Source organism: Achroia grisella, unplaced genomic scaffold (genome assembly GCF_030625045.1).
Source record: "Achroia grisella isolate CSIRO2021 unplaced genomic scaffold, CSIRO_AGI_Agris_v1 utg782, whole genome shotgun sequence".
NCBI classification, from domain to species: domain Eukaryota; kingdom Metazoa; phylum Arthropoda; class Insecta; order Lepidoptera; family Pyralidae; genus Achroia; species Achroia grisella.
Window position 1 is genome coordinate 3,366,939 of NW_026713022.1, and position 20,976 is coordinate 3,387,914.

The following is a 20,976-nucleotide window of genomic DNA, read 5'->3' on the forward strand; positions in this document are numbered from 1 at the left end:
TGACTGATTTCTGACTGGTGACAGTGCAAATTTGTAGCTTTTTGTTGTAACTAAGAATCATTAAACTTTCGTAAAATAATTGTTAAGTTTAGGATTACATACCATTACGTATATTAAAATAGTTCAAAATGCCTGACCATTTAGGAGATGATATGCGAAAAGTAAAAGATGATAAAGAGGAACCAGAAAAAGAAATTAAATGTATGTTTATTTGAGTATCCTCTAACCTCCATAATATATTTATTTTCTCTTTCGTCTTTTCTAATTATATTTATTGTTTTTCAGCGCTGGATGAAGGTGATATAGCACTACTAAAATCTTATGTGAGTGTACAACAACAATATTTTTAACATTGGTTTCAATTCTATCATGACTGGCAGTTTTGTTCTATATTGTTATTTTGTATTTTAGGGGCAAGGCCAATACACAAAAATCATCAAAGAGGTGGAGGATGGTATACAAACAGTAATGAAGAGAGTTAATGAACTAACAGGTATCAAGGAATCTGACACAGGCTTAGCACCTCCTGCTCTGTGGGATCTTGCTGCAGATAAACAGACTTTACAAAATGAGCAACCACTACAGGTACAGCATGTTATATGTGATCTCATCTTTTGTAAGAATTAAATATATTATTCATTTCTTGAGTACACTCATAATGGTTCAGTAACAAGAGACATATATGTATATAAACATAAACATATGAGTATATAGATATATATTACAAAAGACTTTAACAAGTGTCACACACATGAGTGAAACTGCATGTGTGTGCCATAACAATACTAAAGAGCTCATAGTGGCCCTGTATAGAATATTTAATTCTAACTGAAGGAGCATAACACTAATCTTAAGATATAAGAATATAATTGTCAGGCTGAATTTACTATTAACCAATTGAAATATCTGTTTTATTGTCAGTAAAATTTCTGAATATAATACAAAACAACTGAAAGAAACTGTTCTTATACTGACTGATTTGTTTATACATTAATCTTTATTAATTTTTATTACTTACTTCATATCCTGCTATTTCAAGTATAATTATTGTGTCATTTTGAAGATATAAGCTTGTTTTCTTATAATTATGAAGTTGGATTTGCCTGTATGTCAATTGATCATATTTCTAATCATTGTACATGCTCACTATATTGATATACTATTGTACATTTTAATTAAAAGCAGCTTAATTCTTTATTTTACTTATTTATTTGTTTATGGGAAAGTCAACAACACTGTTAGGTATAGCAATAAGTGTAGGAGTCATCACAATAAGAATGAGCAAGAAACTTTATTTTTATTACTAATCATATACTTAAATAAAAATATAGTCATATTACATAGACTATTTAATAAACAGGTAGCAAGATGCACTAAAATTATAAATGCAGATTCCAGTGATCCAAAATACATAATCAATGTGAAGCAGTTTGCTAAGTTTGTTGTGGACCTCGCTGATTCTGTGGCACCTACTGACATTGAAGAAGGAATGAGGGTTGGGTGAGTTTATCAAATATATTTATATAGTTTTATTATTTTCATGAACTAACTCATATACTACTGAAAGTATACTATGGACCATCAATGTAGATGTATGGTATGTGCATTACTATATTTATGATATGTCATATTGTTACAGTACATATATGTTAATATTTTTAATTGCACCAATTTCCTATTTTCAAAACACATTAAAAGATGTGATGATCTATGAAATCACATCCTGTTGGTTAATAATTGGTTATATTTCATTTACTATGTTGTTTATAGTTATTATGTACACAAAAAAATAAACCATAATAAAATAAAATTGTATTTGTACAAGATAGACTTGTATAAAATGAATCAGTGTATCAGTTAACTATATTTATTATGATATGACTAGTTTGCTGAAAAGAACATGGGTCTATTTTAAAATGTAAATACACACATACACTAATATAGGATTATTGAAAATTTGTATGGGAGGTGGCAATGAATATTTTCGTGTATGTTCACACTTATAAAAATGGATTTTTTTTACATAAATCAATTTACACAAATTCACCTAATTTAGGGGAGTAAAGAAAGAATGTGGCTTTTAGTATTGTCAACATATCTGATACAACTCCCCAATAAAAACGTTCATTGTTACAAGCTTAATATATTTAGATTATACATTGAGTTATTACCTTGAACTACATTTTTATTATCTTAAGGGCTATTACACTATTTCAGAAAATATAATACATTTATTTTCTAACAATTTTAGTACCTTCTAAGTTCATATATTTAAAAATGTTTTGAAACAGAACTTAAATGAATTGATCCTAAAAATATATCACAGTATACAAAACACAATTATTATTTAAATTTATTTACTATTTCAATATAACTTTATTACAGTGTGGACCGCAACAAATACCAGATCCATATACCACTTCCTCCTAAGATCGATCCCACAGTTACAATGATGCAGGTGGAAGAGAAGCCTGATGTAACATACAGTGACGTGGGTGGTTGCAAGGAGCAGATTGAGAAGTTGAGGGAAGTTGTTGAAACTCCTTTGTTGCATGTAAGTGTATTCTGTACATTGTAACCTATGTAAAAGTGTTAATTTTACTATTTCAGACTGAATTGACTATTACGCCGAAGTGAGGTCAGTTCAAATTGCTCAGGTGGAGTGACGGATTGAATAGTTATAACTTGAATGTGACATATCACAGGCAATTTCCTTGCAGTTTCTCCTGACGATGATCTTCTCTTCGACAGCTCTTAAAACTGATTGTGGCTAATTTCAGTTGAATTAATTATGATAAGCTAATTGACTTAACCTCATCATCATCTTTTGTCATCCACTCCAGTTCCATATCATTTCCGGCATTAAAACATCCTCAATGGGCGGACTCTTCGTTACTATTTCTGAGGATTAAAGTATAAATACTATGCACTCTATTATTATTATACAGTATTTGGGATGCTAAGAAATATAAACACACTTTTTTGAAATGAACTTCATGAGAGAGCATTTTAATAGTTTCTTTTATTCTATCATCCATTTGGAAACATTAAATGAAAAAGATTCAATAAGACTTGCCTTTGAATGAATGGATCGAAAACTGTGAAACAAAAAATGTCCTTTATAATAAATGTTTTATATGGGTGTACCCTAACTAAATACTTATGATTGATATTGATTCGAATATTTTCCAATACAGCCAGAAAAATTCGTGAAGCTTGGTATCGAACCACCTAAAGGAGTGCTTTTGTTCGGGCCCCCTGGTACTGGGAAGACACTGTGTGCCAGGGCTGTCGCCAACCGCACAGATGCCTGCTTTATAAGAGTTATTGGTGAGTTTTTAGCATTGTAATTGTAACTTTAGAGTATTCAATACTTGAGGGATGAATCTTATATACTGGTGTTTGTCTAGTGGTTAGTTGCATTGAGTATATTACATGGAAAATGAGTGATATACTCATCCCATTAAAAACAATTTCTCAGGAAACAAAGTGGCAAACTGAAAGAAGTGTCCAATTTTATCAAATATATTTTTGTGTGTGGAAATATATTCAAAAGACCATCCCGCTCTCTGGGGGTCTACGAATAGATGTGTGGGGTACTTGGCCACTAAAAAACTTCACGGTGTACCTACGAGCGCTATTGCTTGAGTCGCGAAGTCGCGTTAGCATTCTGCCGTAACTCCGGCGAAATTGTTAGATACTAATTTACTACTACTAGAAAGTAAATTGTGCTAGGTATAATTTTCAATTTGTTTTATACACAGAAAAAAACAAATAAGCTCATAACACCATAAAAATTGTGATTTTCTTAAAAAAAAAAATTCGTACACACACTTTCTCTAGAAAGATCACATCTTTTTAATTCTAACCCTAGGTTACGGAACCGGTATAATTAAATAGTCAATACCTCTACATTATATTTAGCGTTAATGATCTGAACATACATCTGCAAGACTGTCTTTTGCGATTGTTTAGTATGGAAATGATCATGACAGCAATGTACATGTTTTATTATTGGGAAACCAAGATAAATTCTTGTTGAATTTGTCATGATGGGTTGAGACCTCACGCTTATCTGATACGTCTTCGCCAGCGTAAACCGTTTTCTGCAATGAACATCTCTATTTCCATTATACTAAAAAAAAAAGAGTGTCTTTTGCTGTTTAGTATAAATTGCATGACAGGATAATTGTATATATATAAAAAAAGTGGTGGATTAATTAGTGATCGCCCTAGATCAAAGATTTTTAATATCATCTCTATTTCCTTTAGTACTAAAGTAGAGTTACAGGTTGCACGACATACTTGACATGACAGACAAATCATTTTAAAGACTTACGGATTTTGGTAAAACTTTATAGCAAACACACAGACTATAATTTAGAAAGGTATTATGTAAATTGGACAAAATATAATAAATATTAAATAAGTGTTATGCAGACGAAGTTGTGCGGGTCAGCTAGTATACTATATATTAATGATACTTAACAAGATGATATGATATTTAAATGTTCCGCAGGTTCCGAGTTGGTACAGAAGTACGTGGGCGAGGGTGCCCGCATGGTGCGCGAATTGTTCGAGATGGCGCGCAGCAAAAAGGCCTGTCTTATTTTCTTTGATGAAATCGACGCTATCGGCGGCGCCAGGTAAGATACATGGAACACAGCTTGATTAATTACATGTTTTTTTTTAAATTATTTCATTATATTGAAAAGTGTTATACCAAGGCCGAAGATTTGGTGCCACACATTTTCTTTATATTAATGTGTATATTTTTGTTGTTTTAATAGTTGTAATATTATGTTACTCATTGAAATAAGTTTTTATTTTAATATCTACTAAAAACAGATTATATAATAAATGTATGACAGTATTTTTTCAATAATCCTATTATGTTCTTATTTAGTATTTCATTACAATTATTTATTCTATCCATTATTTTGTTTTTAACTGACTCCAAAAAAGGATTTTCACAATTGGGCTGTTTTTAAACGTACTAATTACTTAATGACTTCGTAATATATAAACCAATTTCAAATAAACTTTTATTTGAAGAGGATACTTTCAGATTGGAAGTTTTAGGCGACAGTTTTTTCTAAGAAAAACATATAACCATTTCTTATTTTTCTATTGCCCACAAAAGTAATATAATGACTTTGCTGTGACATAAAAAAATTGATTGAATTACCTACCATCCTACTGTGCTCAGGCGGTAATATCCAGTGATATTGAGCATCCGGATACGTCATACCCGGATTATAATGGTATACTATACCCGGTATATTATATTTTTAATACAGATTCGACGACGGTGCTGGTGGTGACAATGAAGTTCAACGGACCATGTTGGAATTGATCAATCAGCTCGACGGATTCGATCCACGCGGTAATATCAAGGTAAGTGATACACTTTCTAGCGTACTGCCTTTTTTCTGTTTTATTGCGGACAATATAATATACTACCAGCTGCTGATTTTACAATTATACTACACGCCTGAAACTAAAATGCCATGCTGATCTGGATGAATGGCGTTCCTCCACCGTGCGTTTTTCGGCCACCCACAGCCACATTGTGGAATCACCTTCCAGCAATGGTATTTCCGAACCGATACGATACTGAAATCTTCAAGAAAAGAGCTTATTCCTTCTTAAAAGGCCTACACTTGCAATTCCCCTGGTGTTGAAATTCTCATGAGCGGCGGTGATCACTTAATATCAGCGTGAGCCCCAATCACGTTTGTAACCTATGCTATACAAAAAATATATAACGTATAAATTTTCGATAGTTTCATGTTAATTTTTGTATTAACTTAAGTTCGGTTTTACAAGAAATCTACCGATTATAATCTTGCAAAATAAATCATGCCTCTATAATATTTTTGCTAATTAGTAATTTCTTACCAGGTACTGATGGCCACGAACAGACCGGACACCTTGGACCCGGCTCTCATGCGGCCCGGCCGTCTCGACCGGAAAGTAGAGTTCGGCCTCCCGGACTTGGAGGGGCGAGCGCATATTTTCCGTATCCACGCTCGTTCTATGAGCGTTGAACGGGATATTAGATTCGATCTGCTGGCGCGGTTGTGCCCTAATTCTACTGGTGCTGAAATAAGGTATGCTATGTACACTAATTTTCTAGCACCTTCGATCGATCTCCCATCCAATTTTATGGGTGGTCGACCTAACTTAATGTTATAGAAATGTAACAATTGTATTTTTTTTTATATTAATTATTAAGGGATAGGGATCGAACTTACGACGGCCTGAGCCGGGGCTCGATTCGCTAGCGATGCCTTCAAGACTTGGATTTTGTTTGCTATTTTGGCCTAAGTCCTTACTTTGGCTTAATCTCGCAATATCAACAAAAAAGTAGCAGATTTTAAACCTCCATCGTTCAATATCTGCTCTACATTTGAATTAAATACAACAATAGTTGAGGCCTGTCATTACAACACCTGATATTGCGATGTTATATTATTATTATTAATATCATACCTGAAATCGTGAAGCGGTACCTATTATTATTAATAGCCAAATAGGTACAGTTACTCTGTAATGATATGCATACATTTAGCAATTGTTTTTATTTGTGTTTCAGGTCGGTATGCACAGAGGCAGGAATGTTCGCGATCCGCGCCCGTCGCAAAGTCGCCACTGAGAAGGACTTCCTGGAGGCAGTCAACAAAGTCATAAAGTCATACGCAAAGTTCTCGGCCACGCCGCGTTACATGACCTACAACTAATTATAGCATTATTTCTATCACTGTATTTCCTATAATAAAATATATAGAATAAAGAAAAATAGTTTTTATTAACAATTACTTATATTTTAAAATATAAATTAATATTACTAAATAAATAATTGAATCACATAATAAATAATTATAACTGTTACGACAATCCGTCCCGTCTCGTTCCCAGATTAATGGTTCCCATTACGCTTGCAACTTAAACAGTCGTAACATGGACAGTGCAGTGTATGTGACGGAAATATACAACTTCTGTATATTTCCGTCATATACACTCCACAACTATATACATATACTATAATATAATGTGAACCTTTCAGAATGATGATGAATACTGAACTTTGTGGGGAGAGGGACAAGTCAGATTTATTCCTTGATATTTAACATTAATTAAATCGTGAAATCCCTTTTAATATATATATTATAAACGCGAAAGTTTGTGAGTATAGATGGATGTTTGTTACTCTTTCACGCAAAAACTATTGAAAGGATTTTGATGAAACTTTATAGTAATATAGTTTATACATCAGAATAATGAATTTCACGGCGGGCACAGCTAGTACATATATAATTCAGTTATAATTACTATAATCGTGAAATGGCTGAACGGATCTGAATGTTACACTTCCTAGTTATGCAAGCTTGTTATTGTTGTTTTAAAAATGTTCCATTCGGACAGCCGAAGATCATTGCCCATACTGCCTAACCATAAGTTTAATCAATATCGAGTAGACTAAAACCTGGACAATGCAACAACATTTACTCAAAGTTAATATAGCTTTTAAGTTTTAATTACGGGGGTAGTATTATTTCTTAGATGCTCATGACCGTAGTCCAATATTAAGTACCTACTTAATAGTGGCATTCGAAGTTATAGTGATCGGTAGTATGAAAAATAAGTACTTATGAATTAATTATATAAAAGCTAATGTAAACACTTTATAAATATCGTATATAAATAATTCCTCATATTATTTAATTCGTGCTTTTATTTTTTTAATCAGGTAGATTTAAATCTGTGTTTCAATTTAGTGCTGGAAAGTATGTCGCAATTTGTAAGTACCTATTTGTATTATATTAGGTAATTTTATTCTGATACTGATATTAAAATTAAACAGGCGTGATCGCTTGTAACAACGATCAAATATTTGGAAAAACTATTTAAAACGAATTAAACAATAGTAAAATATTTTTTAATGTTCAGAATATTCTGATTTTTCTGTTCTGTCATAAGAGTCGGCAATCTCCACAGTGCTGTTGTAAGTTTTCTTTGACTGTAATGCCCTGCCTCCCATCATAAGATGGATCTTATTGTAGAATGACATTTATTATCTTACAATTACAAGTAGAAAAGGTTTTCTACCTTGTTGGATGGATAAAATCACATATTCTTTCTGTTATTTCCATTTGTTCATATAAATCTTATGACGTAAAATTTAGTGGGGGGAACTGGCGACCCTTGACACAGGTTCTTCGGATACCTGGTACAGGCACAATTTGTCCACAAATCTGTAGCATTAAATTTTACTTGCCCAAATGTCTCTGTTATATTATGTCTGGTATAGTAAATAACAATAATATTTTAATAATATTATTATTGTTAAATTAACCAAAAATTTAAGTGATTAAAAAAACGTAATATAATAAATAATACACGATGCCTGGCTGCTAGTATAACAATAAAGATGTTATGAACTTATTCGTTCATAATATTGTTATATACACTTATTTTCCAGGATACATATGCAGATGTGGTAGAGTTATGCTCTTTATTTCAATGTCTCGGCTATAGCATCAAATCACTCGAGACGAACGATGCTAATGTCAGCCAGGATGGAGGTGGCACCAAAACTGTTGTTATCAATTGTCAGGTGATCTTTTTTTTGACATGCTTTTCCTAGATAACTGTTTGAACTTAAGAAAGACATGTCTAATACCCCTTGTGTTAGAGATACCTACCTTTCTTAGACTTAACCTATAATAGTTTTATGGGTAAATACATTAAATTTTGTAAATAATAATAATTATACTTAATAATAGTGATAATATACGCAATTCATATAAGAAAAACTAAAAGGTTTTTTAGGGAAAAATATGGAATGGTGTACATTCCTGGTTTACGGTACGGGTTGGCTGGCACTAATGGAGGAAGATAAGTTGAGGATGAGGTTACAGTTAGCCCATCGTAACTAATTCATCAGGAATTTAGTATGATGGTTTCCAGGAGGAGGTCAAATTTGAACCGCGTGGAGGTGAAATTTACATCCATCGCTTGTGTCCTGGGTATTAGACAACTGATATAAATTTACAACGGGAAGGTTTATATGTATAATACCTATATACCCGTGCAAAGAAGGGCCGGGTGGCTAGTATTTATGTAATTTTTAATTTAGTCATCAGGACTTCATATTGTTATGGAAAGTGCCAACGCGTCCTGTTCATGCCCCGCGACTAACCAGCAGAATAGCGGAGTATGGCAGGTCTCAGGTGTTACCGGTGGAAAATTACTTGATAAGGTATTTTTTATTAATAAAATAAAAAAAAAGATAAATAAAATACAAATAAAGTAAAATATACACATGAATAATATCACGGATGTCACATCGTCGCTTTATGTTGGTAGCGCTATTTCTGAGGACTAAGAAGTGATGCCTACGCACCGCCGTTTCATTTTACTGCCATATCTCACATTTAAACTGACACAGACCTTATACAGAAAGCTGCTTGAGGGTTGAAAGAGACCTGAGTAAACTCGTTCAAGTCGTTTGCATCTCTGGATATATATCATCCAGGAGATACAAAATATTTGTATATACACAGATATATAAATAATAATAGGTACATCATATGGATCATTGTAATATTGAAAGTGAAATATTATAAAATAATATTTGAAGATTAAATTAAAATATATTAATAATCATAATCATCTTTATTTATCACTTACAAGGACCATTACAATATAGTTTATAGTTGCACTTTCAAGGAAACAATAGTTATTCCTCATAAGATTCTGGAGTCGAACTTGGTCGAAACCTGTACTACAGATCAGATTCAGGCTCTCCGGTAACTAACAGTACAGTATTGTATATTAAAAAAATATTTAGAATATTTATTTTGTGAGGTATAATTACACAATTTATTTCATTTCAATAGGAAATCGGGTGCAGTCTCCTGGGTTCTCTGCCGAGGACCCACCGTGAGCGTTTCGCTAAAGAACTGCGGGAGATGATCAAGTGCATAAAGGAGCACAATGTATCTGATGTTAATAGGTCCAACACGGAAGCTAACAAATCCGCGAGTATGGTTGAACTTAGCACGCCTGAAAAAAAGTAACTGCTCTACTCTATTAGTCTTTACTTTATCCTTAAGAATGTACAGAAAAACCCGAGTATCTTGAATCCCAATCCCAAGAAGCAGTAAATCTTGAAGATTGTAAAAAGATTAATTGATATTCCTTCAAATTACTCCTTTCTTTTCACACATCATCATGATTTTTTTGTTTTATAATTTGTAATGGCTAAACTCGATTTTAATATTTTTTTGCTAAGCAAACAGTTTTTTCCGCTTGGTATTAATCTAAGCTGGTTTTGTGTGATTTCAGTATCTTCATGCAATCGTTTCTTTATTACTTCCTTCATACTTTCATGAATGAGACATGAGTTTTATTTTTCGATATTTATTATAGTCACCCTTGTTCTTAAAAATATTCTTAATTTGCTTCTTAAAAAAATCTTATATGATTCTACATCTATATTAGATATCGGAATAATAATTGCATCTACGAGTATAAAAAAATATATTAGCTCTTTTCTTCTCTTACTAGTTACTTTCCTAATTGAATCGAAAGTGACAAAACACTACAGTTAAAATATCTTTATCGCGATTTCAATCTTATATGAATAACATAGAAATTATATTATATTATTTTCTATAGACAGTTCCAAGCCAAGTTAGACACGCCGACCCGTTATCGGTCGTTGGATGCTCTAATCAATGTGAAGGGGAACGCTGAGCAGCCTTTCCCGGACCCAGGTCCATTGCAGAGGCACACGCCAAACAATGCTAGTGAAGGCAGGAATATTTCTAATAAGGTATGTAATACTTCACCTGGAATGCTAAACAAGCTGAAGGGTCATTTGACGGAAACTCCTTTATGCCTGAAAAACATCTAACATTGCCATTCCGGACCGTACGCCGCAATTTCACTGCTTTATCTCACCCCTCAGCGTAAAATATTTTATAATTTGCAAAGCAAGCTGCTTGGATGTAAAAATAAGTGAGACAGAGATACAGATGGCGCCAGATATATCTAACGCAAGCAGCTTGCTTTATAAATGTGGTTCAGTTGAAGGGTGACATAAGCCAGTGAAATTACAGGGTAAAGATGTAAGACACCGTAGTGCTCCGTATATATACTCATATATAGTATATATCGGGGCTAATATTTAGGTATTTTATTTTTCCGATCTTTGACGTTATATACGTTGATCTCATTACATGATTGATTAACTTTTGTAGCTGAAAAAAATCTCAAAGAATGGTTTTATTAAACAGATTTACATGGTATAAGAATTTAAGTAGATAACATTCTTAATACAGAAATATATAAGTTAGTCGAAGCAGTTTGAATGAAAGTGTCGGTGTAAAAATGAGAAAGGGCATGCTACGTTGGTTCGGGCACGCGCCGAGAATGTCAGCTGAAAGATTGAAAACAGATTTAAGTGTAATGCGAAAGTGAAAGAATTAAATATCGGGGGAAACTTTGACATAATGGAATAGACCGTGTGTTCTCTGATGAAAGAGCCAAGAATCGCTGGAACCGGTATGAATGTCGGTTTCATTGGAAACCATCTTGATTAAGTAATGCCACTTCAGCATATACCGCGGTTCAGAGATAAACTTATATTGAAGCCCTTTTGAATAGTCATACTTTTTTAACTACCACTCATTCGGAAAGATGTTTCATCACAAGAAGAGATGAGAGTAGAAAAGCGTGTTGCTGTTTATGAAATCATTCATTCTCATTATGTAATAATTAATTGAAACATGACTAGTTGAGTCATGCGTAAGTTTATTACCTACATTCGAATGACGGCCTACCCTAGAACAGATCTAACGTGCATATAAATATTGTTTTACCGTAGATGTCAATAATAGGTCATCTATTAAATTGCAATAGTTCCAGTAGTGAAATATACGAATTGTCTAGCGGTTTAGTTTTAATTCTGATGGTCACGGGTTCGAATCTTGCAAAGATTTGTACCGTACGAAGAATTCATTCATGAGTGTGATTGTTTATTTCTGAGTGTTTTCTATGTATATTATGTTTGTATTTACCAAAAAATGTATCAATGTTTTTATATCAGTTGTCTAGTACCCATAACAAAAGATTTAGTGGCTTACTAGAAGCGCGGTGTAGCGATTGTCTTGTGATTTTTTTTTTTTACATGTATTGTATAGACAAATAGTTTGCAATTAATTAGGAGTTTTTTTGTATTATTTTGTCATGCTGTGTTTTAGATGATGTGTCGCAGGCAGAGTACATATACTATATCTTCGACGCCTGGCAGCGTACGACGAAATAAAACCTCCAGGTGAGTTTAGTACTAATGCCTATCTTATTATAACGAGTATATTTTTTGGTTATGGGTGGGCCACTTTAATCTCTCTCTTCTATTCTCACATCTACCTAAAATCAGATCGATCTAAAATTTCACCATAATCTGTTACGCCGATTCAGAGAAGTATGACAACTAAAATTATGACACGAGAATTTTATATTATTATTAGGTTATATAATTCTTCATCACATACATGTTATATTTAAGAGAATGAAAGGAAGTTAATGACATTCGGGCAAATATATATTTAGGAATCATGAAATCATCGGCCTAGCTTACCAACAAAAAGTAAGGAAGATCATTTATTAATGATTATTAAATTAATCATGCAGGCAATACGACTGCATACCTAGTTTTTTGATGATAAGTAGTGCCCGCGGTTTCACTCGCGAAAAATTTATAACTTATGTATTATTCTCATGTATAAACTATATAATTTATAAATCTATTGTATTTTTACGTGAAAAAGGAACAAACATCCATCCATCAGTACTAACAAACATATGCGTTTATAATATTAGTAAGGTTGAATACTTCCAAGATATAGATGTAAAATGCTGATATAAGTAATCCTTATCCGATTTCAGCCCGATACAGAGTCAAAGTAACGTTCTCGACAGTTTACTAGCTATAGAAAAAGTAGCTGAAGATCTACGTAATAAGTTAGCGGCCGTCATTAGAGAATTCATGGAAGAAGGAAAGAATAATTCGTCTATGTCATCAATGGTTTTAGATGTATCTAAAATATCTGTGCTGAAGGTAGATATTGATGCTTTTTTTCATAAATTCTTATTACTCTGTGCTAGATGTTTTACGAAAAAATAAATATGTACCTCGTAGCTGTAGATAAACAAGTTGTACATATTTTTTCAGGGTGAAATATCAAGGGCACAATTCGCTTCCAGCCCGAATCTATCCGGTCTGGATTCAGTACAAGAAGACTTTCCAAAAAGTCATCTCAAGCGTTTTGAGAGTGCTTCAACATCTAATTTGGGTCCATCCCAACAGTCTCCCAGTGGGGACGGAAAACCTTCGCGTTTGCGTCGTCTATCTCCAAGTCTATTCAAAAGCAAGAAACACAGTTCCAGTATAAAAACTAGTGTTAAAGCACCAGATAGTAAAGGCAGTAAATTAAACAGTACGTTTTCCTTTCGAGAGAATTTTAAATTAGATATAGAATTTCGCGAGTCCTTATATATAATAAAATCATTCTAATTTACTTACACATAAAATTATTCAGCTTAAATAACAGTAAGGAAACGAATTTGCAAATAAATGTAAATATAAAATCGGAATCTAAAATCGGATTTTTTATTTTGCATTTTAATCAATAAAAGTATGTTTTAATACTTTTATTATAATAAATATGAGAAATAACACTATAAAAAATGAAAATTTGTTAAAAAATTATATCCACATAGATTCAAATACCCTCAATGTATATTTTTGTTCTGATGCCGTTTCAATTATGATTTTTTTTACTTTCAGGTTTATTTCGGCCAAAAATAGTAGTGCCAGTTCTTTCTCCCAGAAGTAATTTGGTATCTAGTCCTAACATTAGTTCAGCTAAGAAGAAATTTAGTCATATCAAATCAACTATACCAAAACCCTTAAAAAAAGAGTAAGCCAACGAAATTAAGAAAACACGTTTATTTTAATAAAACAGATGTTAAATAAATACAAGAATCTTTTATGAAACTAACATCAATTCTTTCATTTCTTAATCTATTGTACAATAAAATTATTGCACTATAATACATTGGATGTAAAATTATGAATCAGATAAATCAGAGTTCGTATACGTTTTAATCAATTTTGCTACTTCTTTTTCTAAATTATCATTCCTTTTATCATTACACTTTTTCTTTGTTTTTAATCTTGTTGAATGTTTACATATATTATCTTTTCTATTTGATTTAGTATCAGTTTGCTCCACGTTTCGCTGTAAATGAATTGTTGTAGGATATGCTACAGTATTCATGTTTTGCTTTATACAAAAATCTCCTTTGTCTTGTAAATCGTAAGTATGTTTGTTATGATTTTTAATACATTCATTGAAATTTTCCTCGTCACTATTAAATTTTTCTTCATCATTATCCTCGTCCTTATTTAATATTTCGTTGATTTGTTTTTCTTGACTTTTTATAGTCATTTCTTTTAGAGTACTTCCATCATTTTGCGATTTAATTTTTCTACTCTTCTTAGCTAACTTCATACAAATAGTTGCTTTTGGATAACCAGTAAATTGTTGATAACAATCTCCTTTATCCAGTGATATAAAACTGTTAAAAAATCTTTTTGGATGTATGTCTTCAGAAGTATCATTCAACAAAACATAAGCTTTCTTTAAGAAATGTTTTTTATCTATAGGATTTTGCATATGATAAAAGTTATCCAGTTGTTCATGAGTTTTCAATCTTTTTATTGCATTTCTTTGCACTATATTGTATGACACAACTGCCATTACAATGAAGGCTGGTTCATTACTCAGTATGTGATCCCAAAGAATTAGCCATTCAGAACATGTTAATACCTCACTAAAAGCTGTCTCTAATATCTTAAGTGCATATGTTTGACTTGTGATGCCAATTTCACAGAAATGATTTAAGAGATGCACATCATGGTCGGATACGATGTTTTCAATTATAGCTAAAATGCTAATTGGAGGAAATGGTGCATACTCAAACCAAAGCTGGCAATAATTCAATAATATTGTAGCTACACATTCAAATAACAGTAAAGGATCCTTTTGTAATACTTTGACGAATGGGAAAACAAACGCTGGAAGAAATTTCATTACACCAAATAATGGACACCAATGTGCGAGGCAAGACAGTAGTCTTTTTAAACTTTTAAGTGTAACAGAACTGTGAATAGTAAACTGTTTTTCGATGTCTTTGTAAGCTGGATGTATACCTTTATCAATTAAAGATGAATACGCACTCTTATTTCTTGGTGTATTTAAAAGGGATCTCCATATAACTGATCTAAACTTGTCCGGGTATTCGCCGTATTGCATCAAAATTCTTCTTAATCTTGCACTATCCATGCATATCCGCATCTTTTGCTCTACTTCAGCTTTAGAAGGCGATATTTCTTGGCTAATCAATTTTTGCGTCGACGTACATGGTTTCTTTATATCGGCGAAATTTTGCGTTAAATCCATTACATATGAAGAGTTGTAAATATTTACTTCTCCTAATTGTAAAACACAAAGAAAATATTTTCCGGTAGGGCTTACAACAAATCTTTTTATGCAAGACGACTCTGGACATATACTATGTATAACATTTAAACATTCCAGATCCAATAAATGAAGATTGCAGTCACTACTTAATATAGCAAGGATTTTATTAGCACCGCCGTCAAATATTTGTGGTATAAAAGCTATTTGTTGGGCTCCGCTTATGTTGTGTTTTGTTAAATTAATTGATTTTAAAGCCTTCCATGTATCCATGCTAAATAATATTAACATTGGTGTCAGACCCGCCATAGCCATCGCTCGACCATTCATAGTGAAAGCAATATTCTTCAAATGTTTTAATTCACTTGGTATAATCTGCTTCACTGATTTCATAGTTTCATTTTTCCATATCTGCACAGTGTCATTTTGAAAGCACGCTACAAGATAATCACCGGCCGGTGTGAACATTATTTGCTGAATTTGTGCACCTAAGTACGTGTTTAGAGTAAAGTATTTCGTGTAATTTCGACGTTCCCATAATATAGCTTCTACAGGGCTAGCAGTTAGCAAATTATTAGTTTTACTGTTAGAAAATGAGACGTGTTTCACAGGTGCCGTATGACCGGTCAAAGTTAAGGTAGTTTCTCCACTATCGATATCCAAAAAGTTTATATCATATTTTTTTGAACTAGCAATAATTAAAATGTCATCTTTATTGGGAAGAAATTGTAATGCGGTACAAGTTCCTACGTTGCTTAGTTTCCAGAATTTAAGATCCGTGAAATCCAAAACAAAAACGTTACCTATGTTATCAGCACACGCTAGTTTCTCATGCAAATCATTGAATATACCAGACGAGAATCGAATCCTCCGATTTTCACCGTTGGAATCACGAACTGTATGGTGTAATTGCAGTATCACCCCATCCTTAGGTCTCGATTTTAGTTTTAAATCATATTTTTCGACGTTTTGGAATTGTAACTGTGCACGATCCATTTATGTAATATGTTTTTAAAATTCACCACTCATCACAAGTTTTAAAATTATTGTCATGTTTTATTTATTTACCTATTTATAAAAAATATTTAAAATTTAGGGAAGTTAATAGCTTTCAAACAATACAAAATGCATTGACATTTAATCACTGACGGATTGTGACTTTATTACAAGTCAATTTCATCAATATTACTTATTCTTGAAGTTGTGTTACCTGTGTGTTTAGGTTTTTAATTCTAAATTCTTATCGTAAATAAAGAGATTAACCTATTTCAATCAGCAAGACTTGTTTGTTTACATTATCTATGCTGATTTATATGATTTGTGATGTTTTATTGTTGCTATGACAACCAAGCAGGTAAGGTGATGCTTAATAAATTGAGTTTCTCAGTAATACCTAGGTGACTTAAATAATAAAAAATTGAAAACTGTATATCACGTAATAATAAAATATTATAATTATCGCCCAATCACCATTTAAATACATCTAATTGGACATAATAAATTTCGGCATGACAGATAAAATGGAGCGTCTGTTGCCGTAACAAATTATGACCCTAATTATTATCAGTCTTGGCGTATTTTCTCCATAAACAGTTCTGTTTTTCAACTCTCGGGGAAATGCGAGTTAAATTAACGTAAAGAGAGTATGATTACGGTTGTGCTATCGTTGCTGGCCAGCGCAGTGTAGCGGCAGCCACGACGCGCGCTAACGCGCGTTATATTGCTTCCATTTGATAGTGACTGTCATTTTTGGCGGGATTTTTAAAATGTAATTCTCACAGATAAAAAATATTAGTAGTCATAGTCAATTTCATTGTAAACTTTTTTTATGAAAAGTTTATCAAATGAATATTGTTGCATAAGTATTGATTAATCTGTAATCAAAATATGTGATTTATCGACCTTTCGGATTCGCATGGGAAATCGTCTAGTAAATCACGCTGGAATGTCTTGCTAACGAAGTATTCGCGTTACAGATAAATAGCGATAGTAAAATGTCTCGGTTTTCTCTGAGATTCCGCGAGCGTTACGTCCGCCGTTTCGGGTAGTCGGGCACATGCCTACGTACAGGCTGGTGGAGAGTGCTGGCGCATTTAGCCGAGTCCTGCGTAATCTAAAGATGTGCTTCCTCAACGTTCTCCGGTTACATGTCTCACAGAGCCAACGCCAGAAGCGTCTTTATAAGCAGTACATGGAGCAGTTGACAGGCGCTTACGTCGAAAGATGCTCCGACGTGAATGCAATGCATTGGGAACAGAGATACAGCTATAGGGATCAAACGCCAGAGTGGCGATATTCTCTGCCGTGTGATGAATATTGGTACACTACGGACGGCTCGAGGTCATGTTGTGGTTCAGAGTGCTCGGACAGTGGCAGATGCTCGTCTCCGTGCTGCTCCGAGGTGATCTTCAATGGTGGGCAACATTTCAGTGGGAAGAAAGCACAAAGCATTCACGCGTGTAGGCGATATCCAATCTGCTATCCTGGAAATTTCGGGTAAGATTCCTTTGTCTCATTTTAGCTTAATTAGTAAATTCAGCTTAAAATAAGTAAAAATTAGCTATGAAATATAAACGAATATGGGAAAAAATGTCTATGAAATACAATGAATAACATTTAAATACCATTGAGTAGGTGTTAAATAGTCAGGTGCTCGTAGTAAATTAATATATTGATTAGTCTTCCATCACTTACAACAATATTATTTTTCTATAAAGCTGTGTAATATTTTTTTAGCAGGGTATATTTTGTAAACTGGCTATTATTATTCTCAATCGAGTGTGATTAAATGGTTCTAGCTGAGATAATGATTATCCTCTAGTATAGTGATCTCTTGACTTAAATAGATGCAATGTAATGTGTAGTCCAAGTAGATGTTCTCTACATCCATTCATTACTTGCAGTTTATCATTGTAAAATTAAAACAATAATTAAAGACTTGTATAATGAAAATAAAGGTGATAATCTACCAAGACACTATTACTATGTATTAATATATTATCTGTGCTATTATTAAAGTACAGATTAATAATTAGGATATACGAAAACCTGCTTTTAAGTACACTTCATAAAATAAAAGGAAATACATACGAGTACCTATATAGTTATTAACTTCTTCGTCTATTTATACGTCAAGAAATTTAAAATTATAAAACAACTTGCCGGAAATAAAATGGTAGTCAGTGTTAGCCGTCGAAAGTGATTAAATTTACTTCAATTATTTACTGACTATTCTATTGACTGTAAAATTTGGAATTTTTTGAAGAAAATATAGATAGCTAGACAGATTATGATATTGTTTGTATTATACATTAAATAAGTAAATATTATTCAACAAACTTGTATAAATATTATTATTGCTTTTAACAATACGGCGGGCTTATTGCTAAAAGCAATTTTATCACGGTAACTTTAGTATCTGAAGTAATTGTGGAATTGTGGGCGACAAGCAAAGAAAGGAACACATGAGAATAATAATTTAACAAAGAAGTAAATAATCTTCATGATAGTAAATGGTAAAATATTAATTTATACCTATAGAAAAATACAAATAAATAAATATAGGTATATTTACATACAACGACATTGTGGAATCACCTTCCAAGAATAGTATTTCCGAACTGATATGATATTGAATATAGTATTGGTTCGGAAACCTTCAAGAAAAGTGCCTACTATTTCTTAAAAGGCCGGCAAGTCACTTGCAATTCCCCTGGTGTTACGGGTGCTCATGGGCGGCGGTAAACACTTACTATCAGGTGAACCGCAAGCTCGTTTACCCCCTATACTATAAAAAAATCTCTTGGACACATACAAATGTTAAATATATATTATGATATCTTCAATTTACATAATAGGTGTACATTAATTACATAATAAATCGTAAACACATGCCGATACGACAACAGTTTTAGTTTGTTTTGGACATTTCATAGAAATTATAATAACCCGGTTGATTTGATCACTGTAGAATGTAGGTGACCGACCAAGAGTGTCAAAGACTTCTTACTGAGCTGTTGCTATTTATATATATATATATATTATATAGCTGATCCCGCGACTCCGTCTGTGTGGAATTTAACTTTATATTTCTAAAATAAAAGTAGCTTAAGTTACTACTTATTACCTACCTGCCAAAAACAGTCCCGTCAAAATCGGTTCAGCCATTTCAGAGATTAGCCGGAACAAACAGACAGACGGACAAAAATTCTAGAAAATCTTATTTTGGTGTATGTACCGTATTTATATTCATATGCATGTATTAAAAAACGGTTATTTCTATATTCTCTGTAACATTTTCAATATTACAGAGACTCAAATTTTATTTATATGTATAGATAAATAGATATGTATGTAACTACACTTCTATAGATATTGTAGGTAACTTGGAAACTTTTGTTTTTTTAGTAAACTTTTCAAACTATTCTAAAAGAAAACGAAAACCTAAAGTAAACGAAAGCAACTTTAAAAAATTTTACTTTTCAAATGAAAGTCCGCGTAACGTACCCTACATAAATATAATGATGTATGTTTTTATTATCATTTCACACATTTTGTAATAAAAAAGTATATTTGACTCAATGGTTTATGTAACTGTTATTTCTGTGTCATAATTATAATAATTTAAAAACACAATAAATAACATATAATATCTAGTTTCTAGTACAAAAGTACGATTTGACTCAACAAGCTTTGTTTTGCCACATAAATTATTTCTTAATAGAGTTAGGAGTATAAAAAATAGTTTACGACCTATTTACAAACTACTAACCAGTATATACTAAAAAAAATATAATAATCGGTCAAGTCGTTTCGAAGGAGTTTGATAATAAACACTGTGACAAAAGATTTTTATATATTACGTTAATATATAAAAATATTTTGTCACACTACGGATACGGAATAGATATTCAATTGATTAAAATAATGTATGTATGTATCTAATTGTCCATTAAAAAGCAGCTTATGTATATACATAAGCTGCTCTAAAAAATATATCTACTTATATAGTAGATATATTTTTTAGTGGATGATAATGGTGCACCCGCCCTGCGCTGGCGGGGCACGTGGGGTCCGACCTCATTGGGTATATTCCTAGAAATATGGCATTGGCCTCAATATTAATAATCTCTTTATCGCTTAGTAGGCAGTATTAGTAGGTATAGCAAGTGAATGGATTTATTGATCAAAATGTCTCTACACCGCTAAGACGTTTTTTTAACGTGGGGAAAATCCTACGATTGGATCGGAAGATGGACGGATGTGAGACTCCTACTTACTAAAAACCCTACAGCATTATTCCTCGCCGCCATAACGCCTGGTCTGCGATAACGAGTTCACTGAAAGCGGGCCCTTCCCGCGTGGGGGTAACTGTACTCAGTTTCCCCGCCTCGCGTCCTACCGTGGTGGAGACGCACCG

At 32.7% G+C, this 20,976-nt stretch overlaps 4 protein-coding genes across 4 annotated transcripts in view; 3 read left to right on the forward strand and 1 right to left on the reverse strand.

Annotated features, from left to right (window-relative positions):
* LOC131851207 (26S proteasome regulatory subunit 7) lies at positions 1-6,790 on the forward strand. Its single transcript, XM_059201661.1, has 10 exons — positions 1-201; positions 286-323; positions 412-585; positions 1,361-1,500; positions 2,386-2,554; positions 3,198-3,330; positions 4,520-4,646; positions 5,301-5,397; positions 5,905-6,113; positions 6,599-6,790. Exons 1-10 carry the CDS (start codon positions 129-131, stop codon positions 6,741-6,743), a joined length of 1,305 nt encoding a protein of 434 aa, XP_059057644.1. The 5' UTR covers positions 1-128; the 3' UTR covers positions 6,744-6,790.
* Positions 6,791-7,792: 1,002 nt separating this feature from the next.
* On the forward strand, positions 7,793-13,998 carry LOC131851328 (uncharacterized). The gene is made up of 9 exons (XM_059201818.1): positions 7,793-7,804; positions 8,486-8,620; positions 9,143-9,265; positions 9,906-10,081; positions 10,687-10,843; positions 12,273-12,346; positions 12,961-13,132; positions 13,247-13,511; positions 13,862-13,998. Exons 1-9 carry the CDS (start codon positions 7,793-7,795, stop codon positions 13,996-13,998), a joined length of 1,251 nt encoding a protein of 416 aa, XP_059057801.1.
* Positions 13,999-14,089: 91 nt separating this feature from the next.
* LOC131851273 (TBC1 domain family member 31) lies at positions 14,090-16,657 on the reverse strand. The gene has a single exon (XM_059201751.1). It carries the CDS (start codon positions 16,551-16,553, stop codon positions 14,145-14,147), a length of 2,409 nt encoding a protein of 802 aa, XP_059057734.1. The 5' UTR covers positions 16,554-16,657; the 3' UTR covers positions 14,090-14,144.
* A 736-nt stretch (positions 16,658-17,393) lies between these two features.
* Positions 17,394-20,976, forward strand: part of LOC131851270 (espin) — a 120,152-nt gene continuing 116,569 nt past the window's right edge. Inside the window, exon 1 of the mRNA XM_059201747.1 lies at positions 17,394-18,053. Within this exon, the coding sequence (XP_059057730.1) occupies positions 17,614-18,053 (440 nt within the window). The 5' untranslated portion in view covers positions 17,394-17,613. The remainder of the gene's footprint in view (positions 18,054-20,976) is intronic.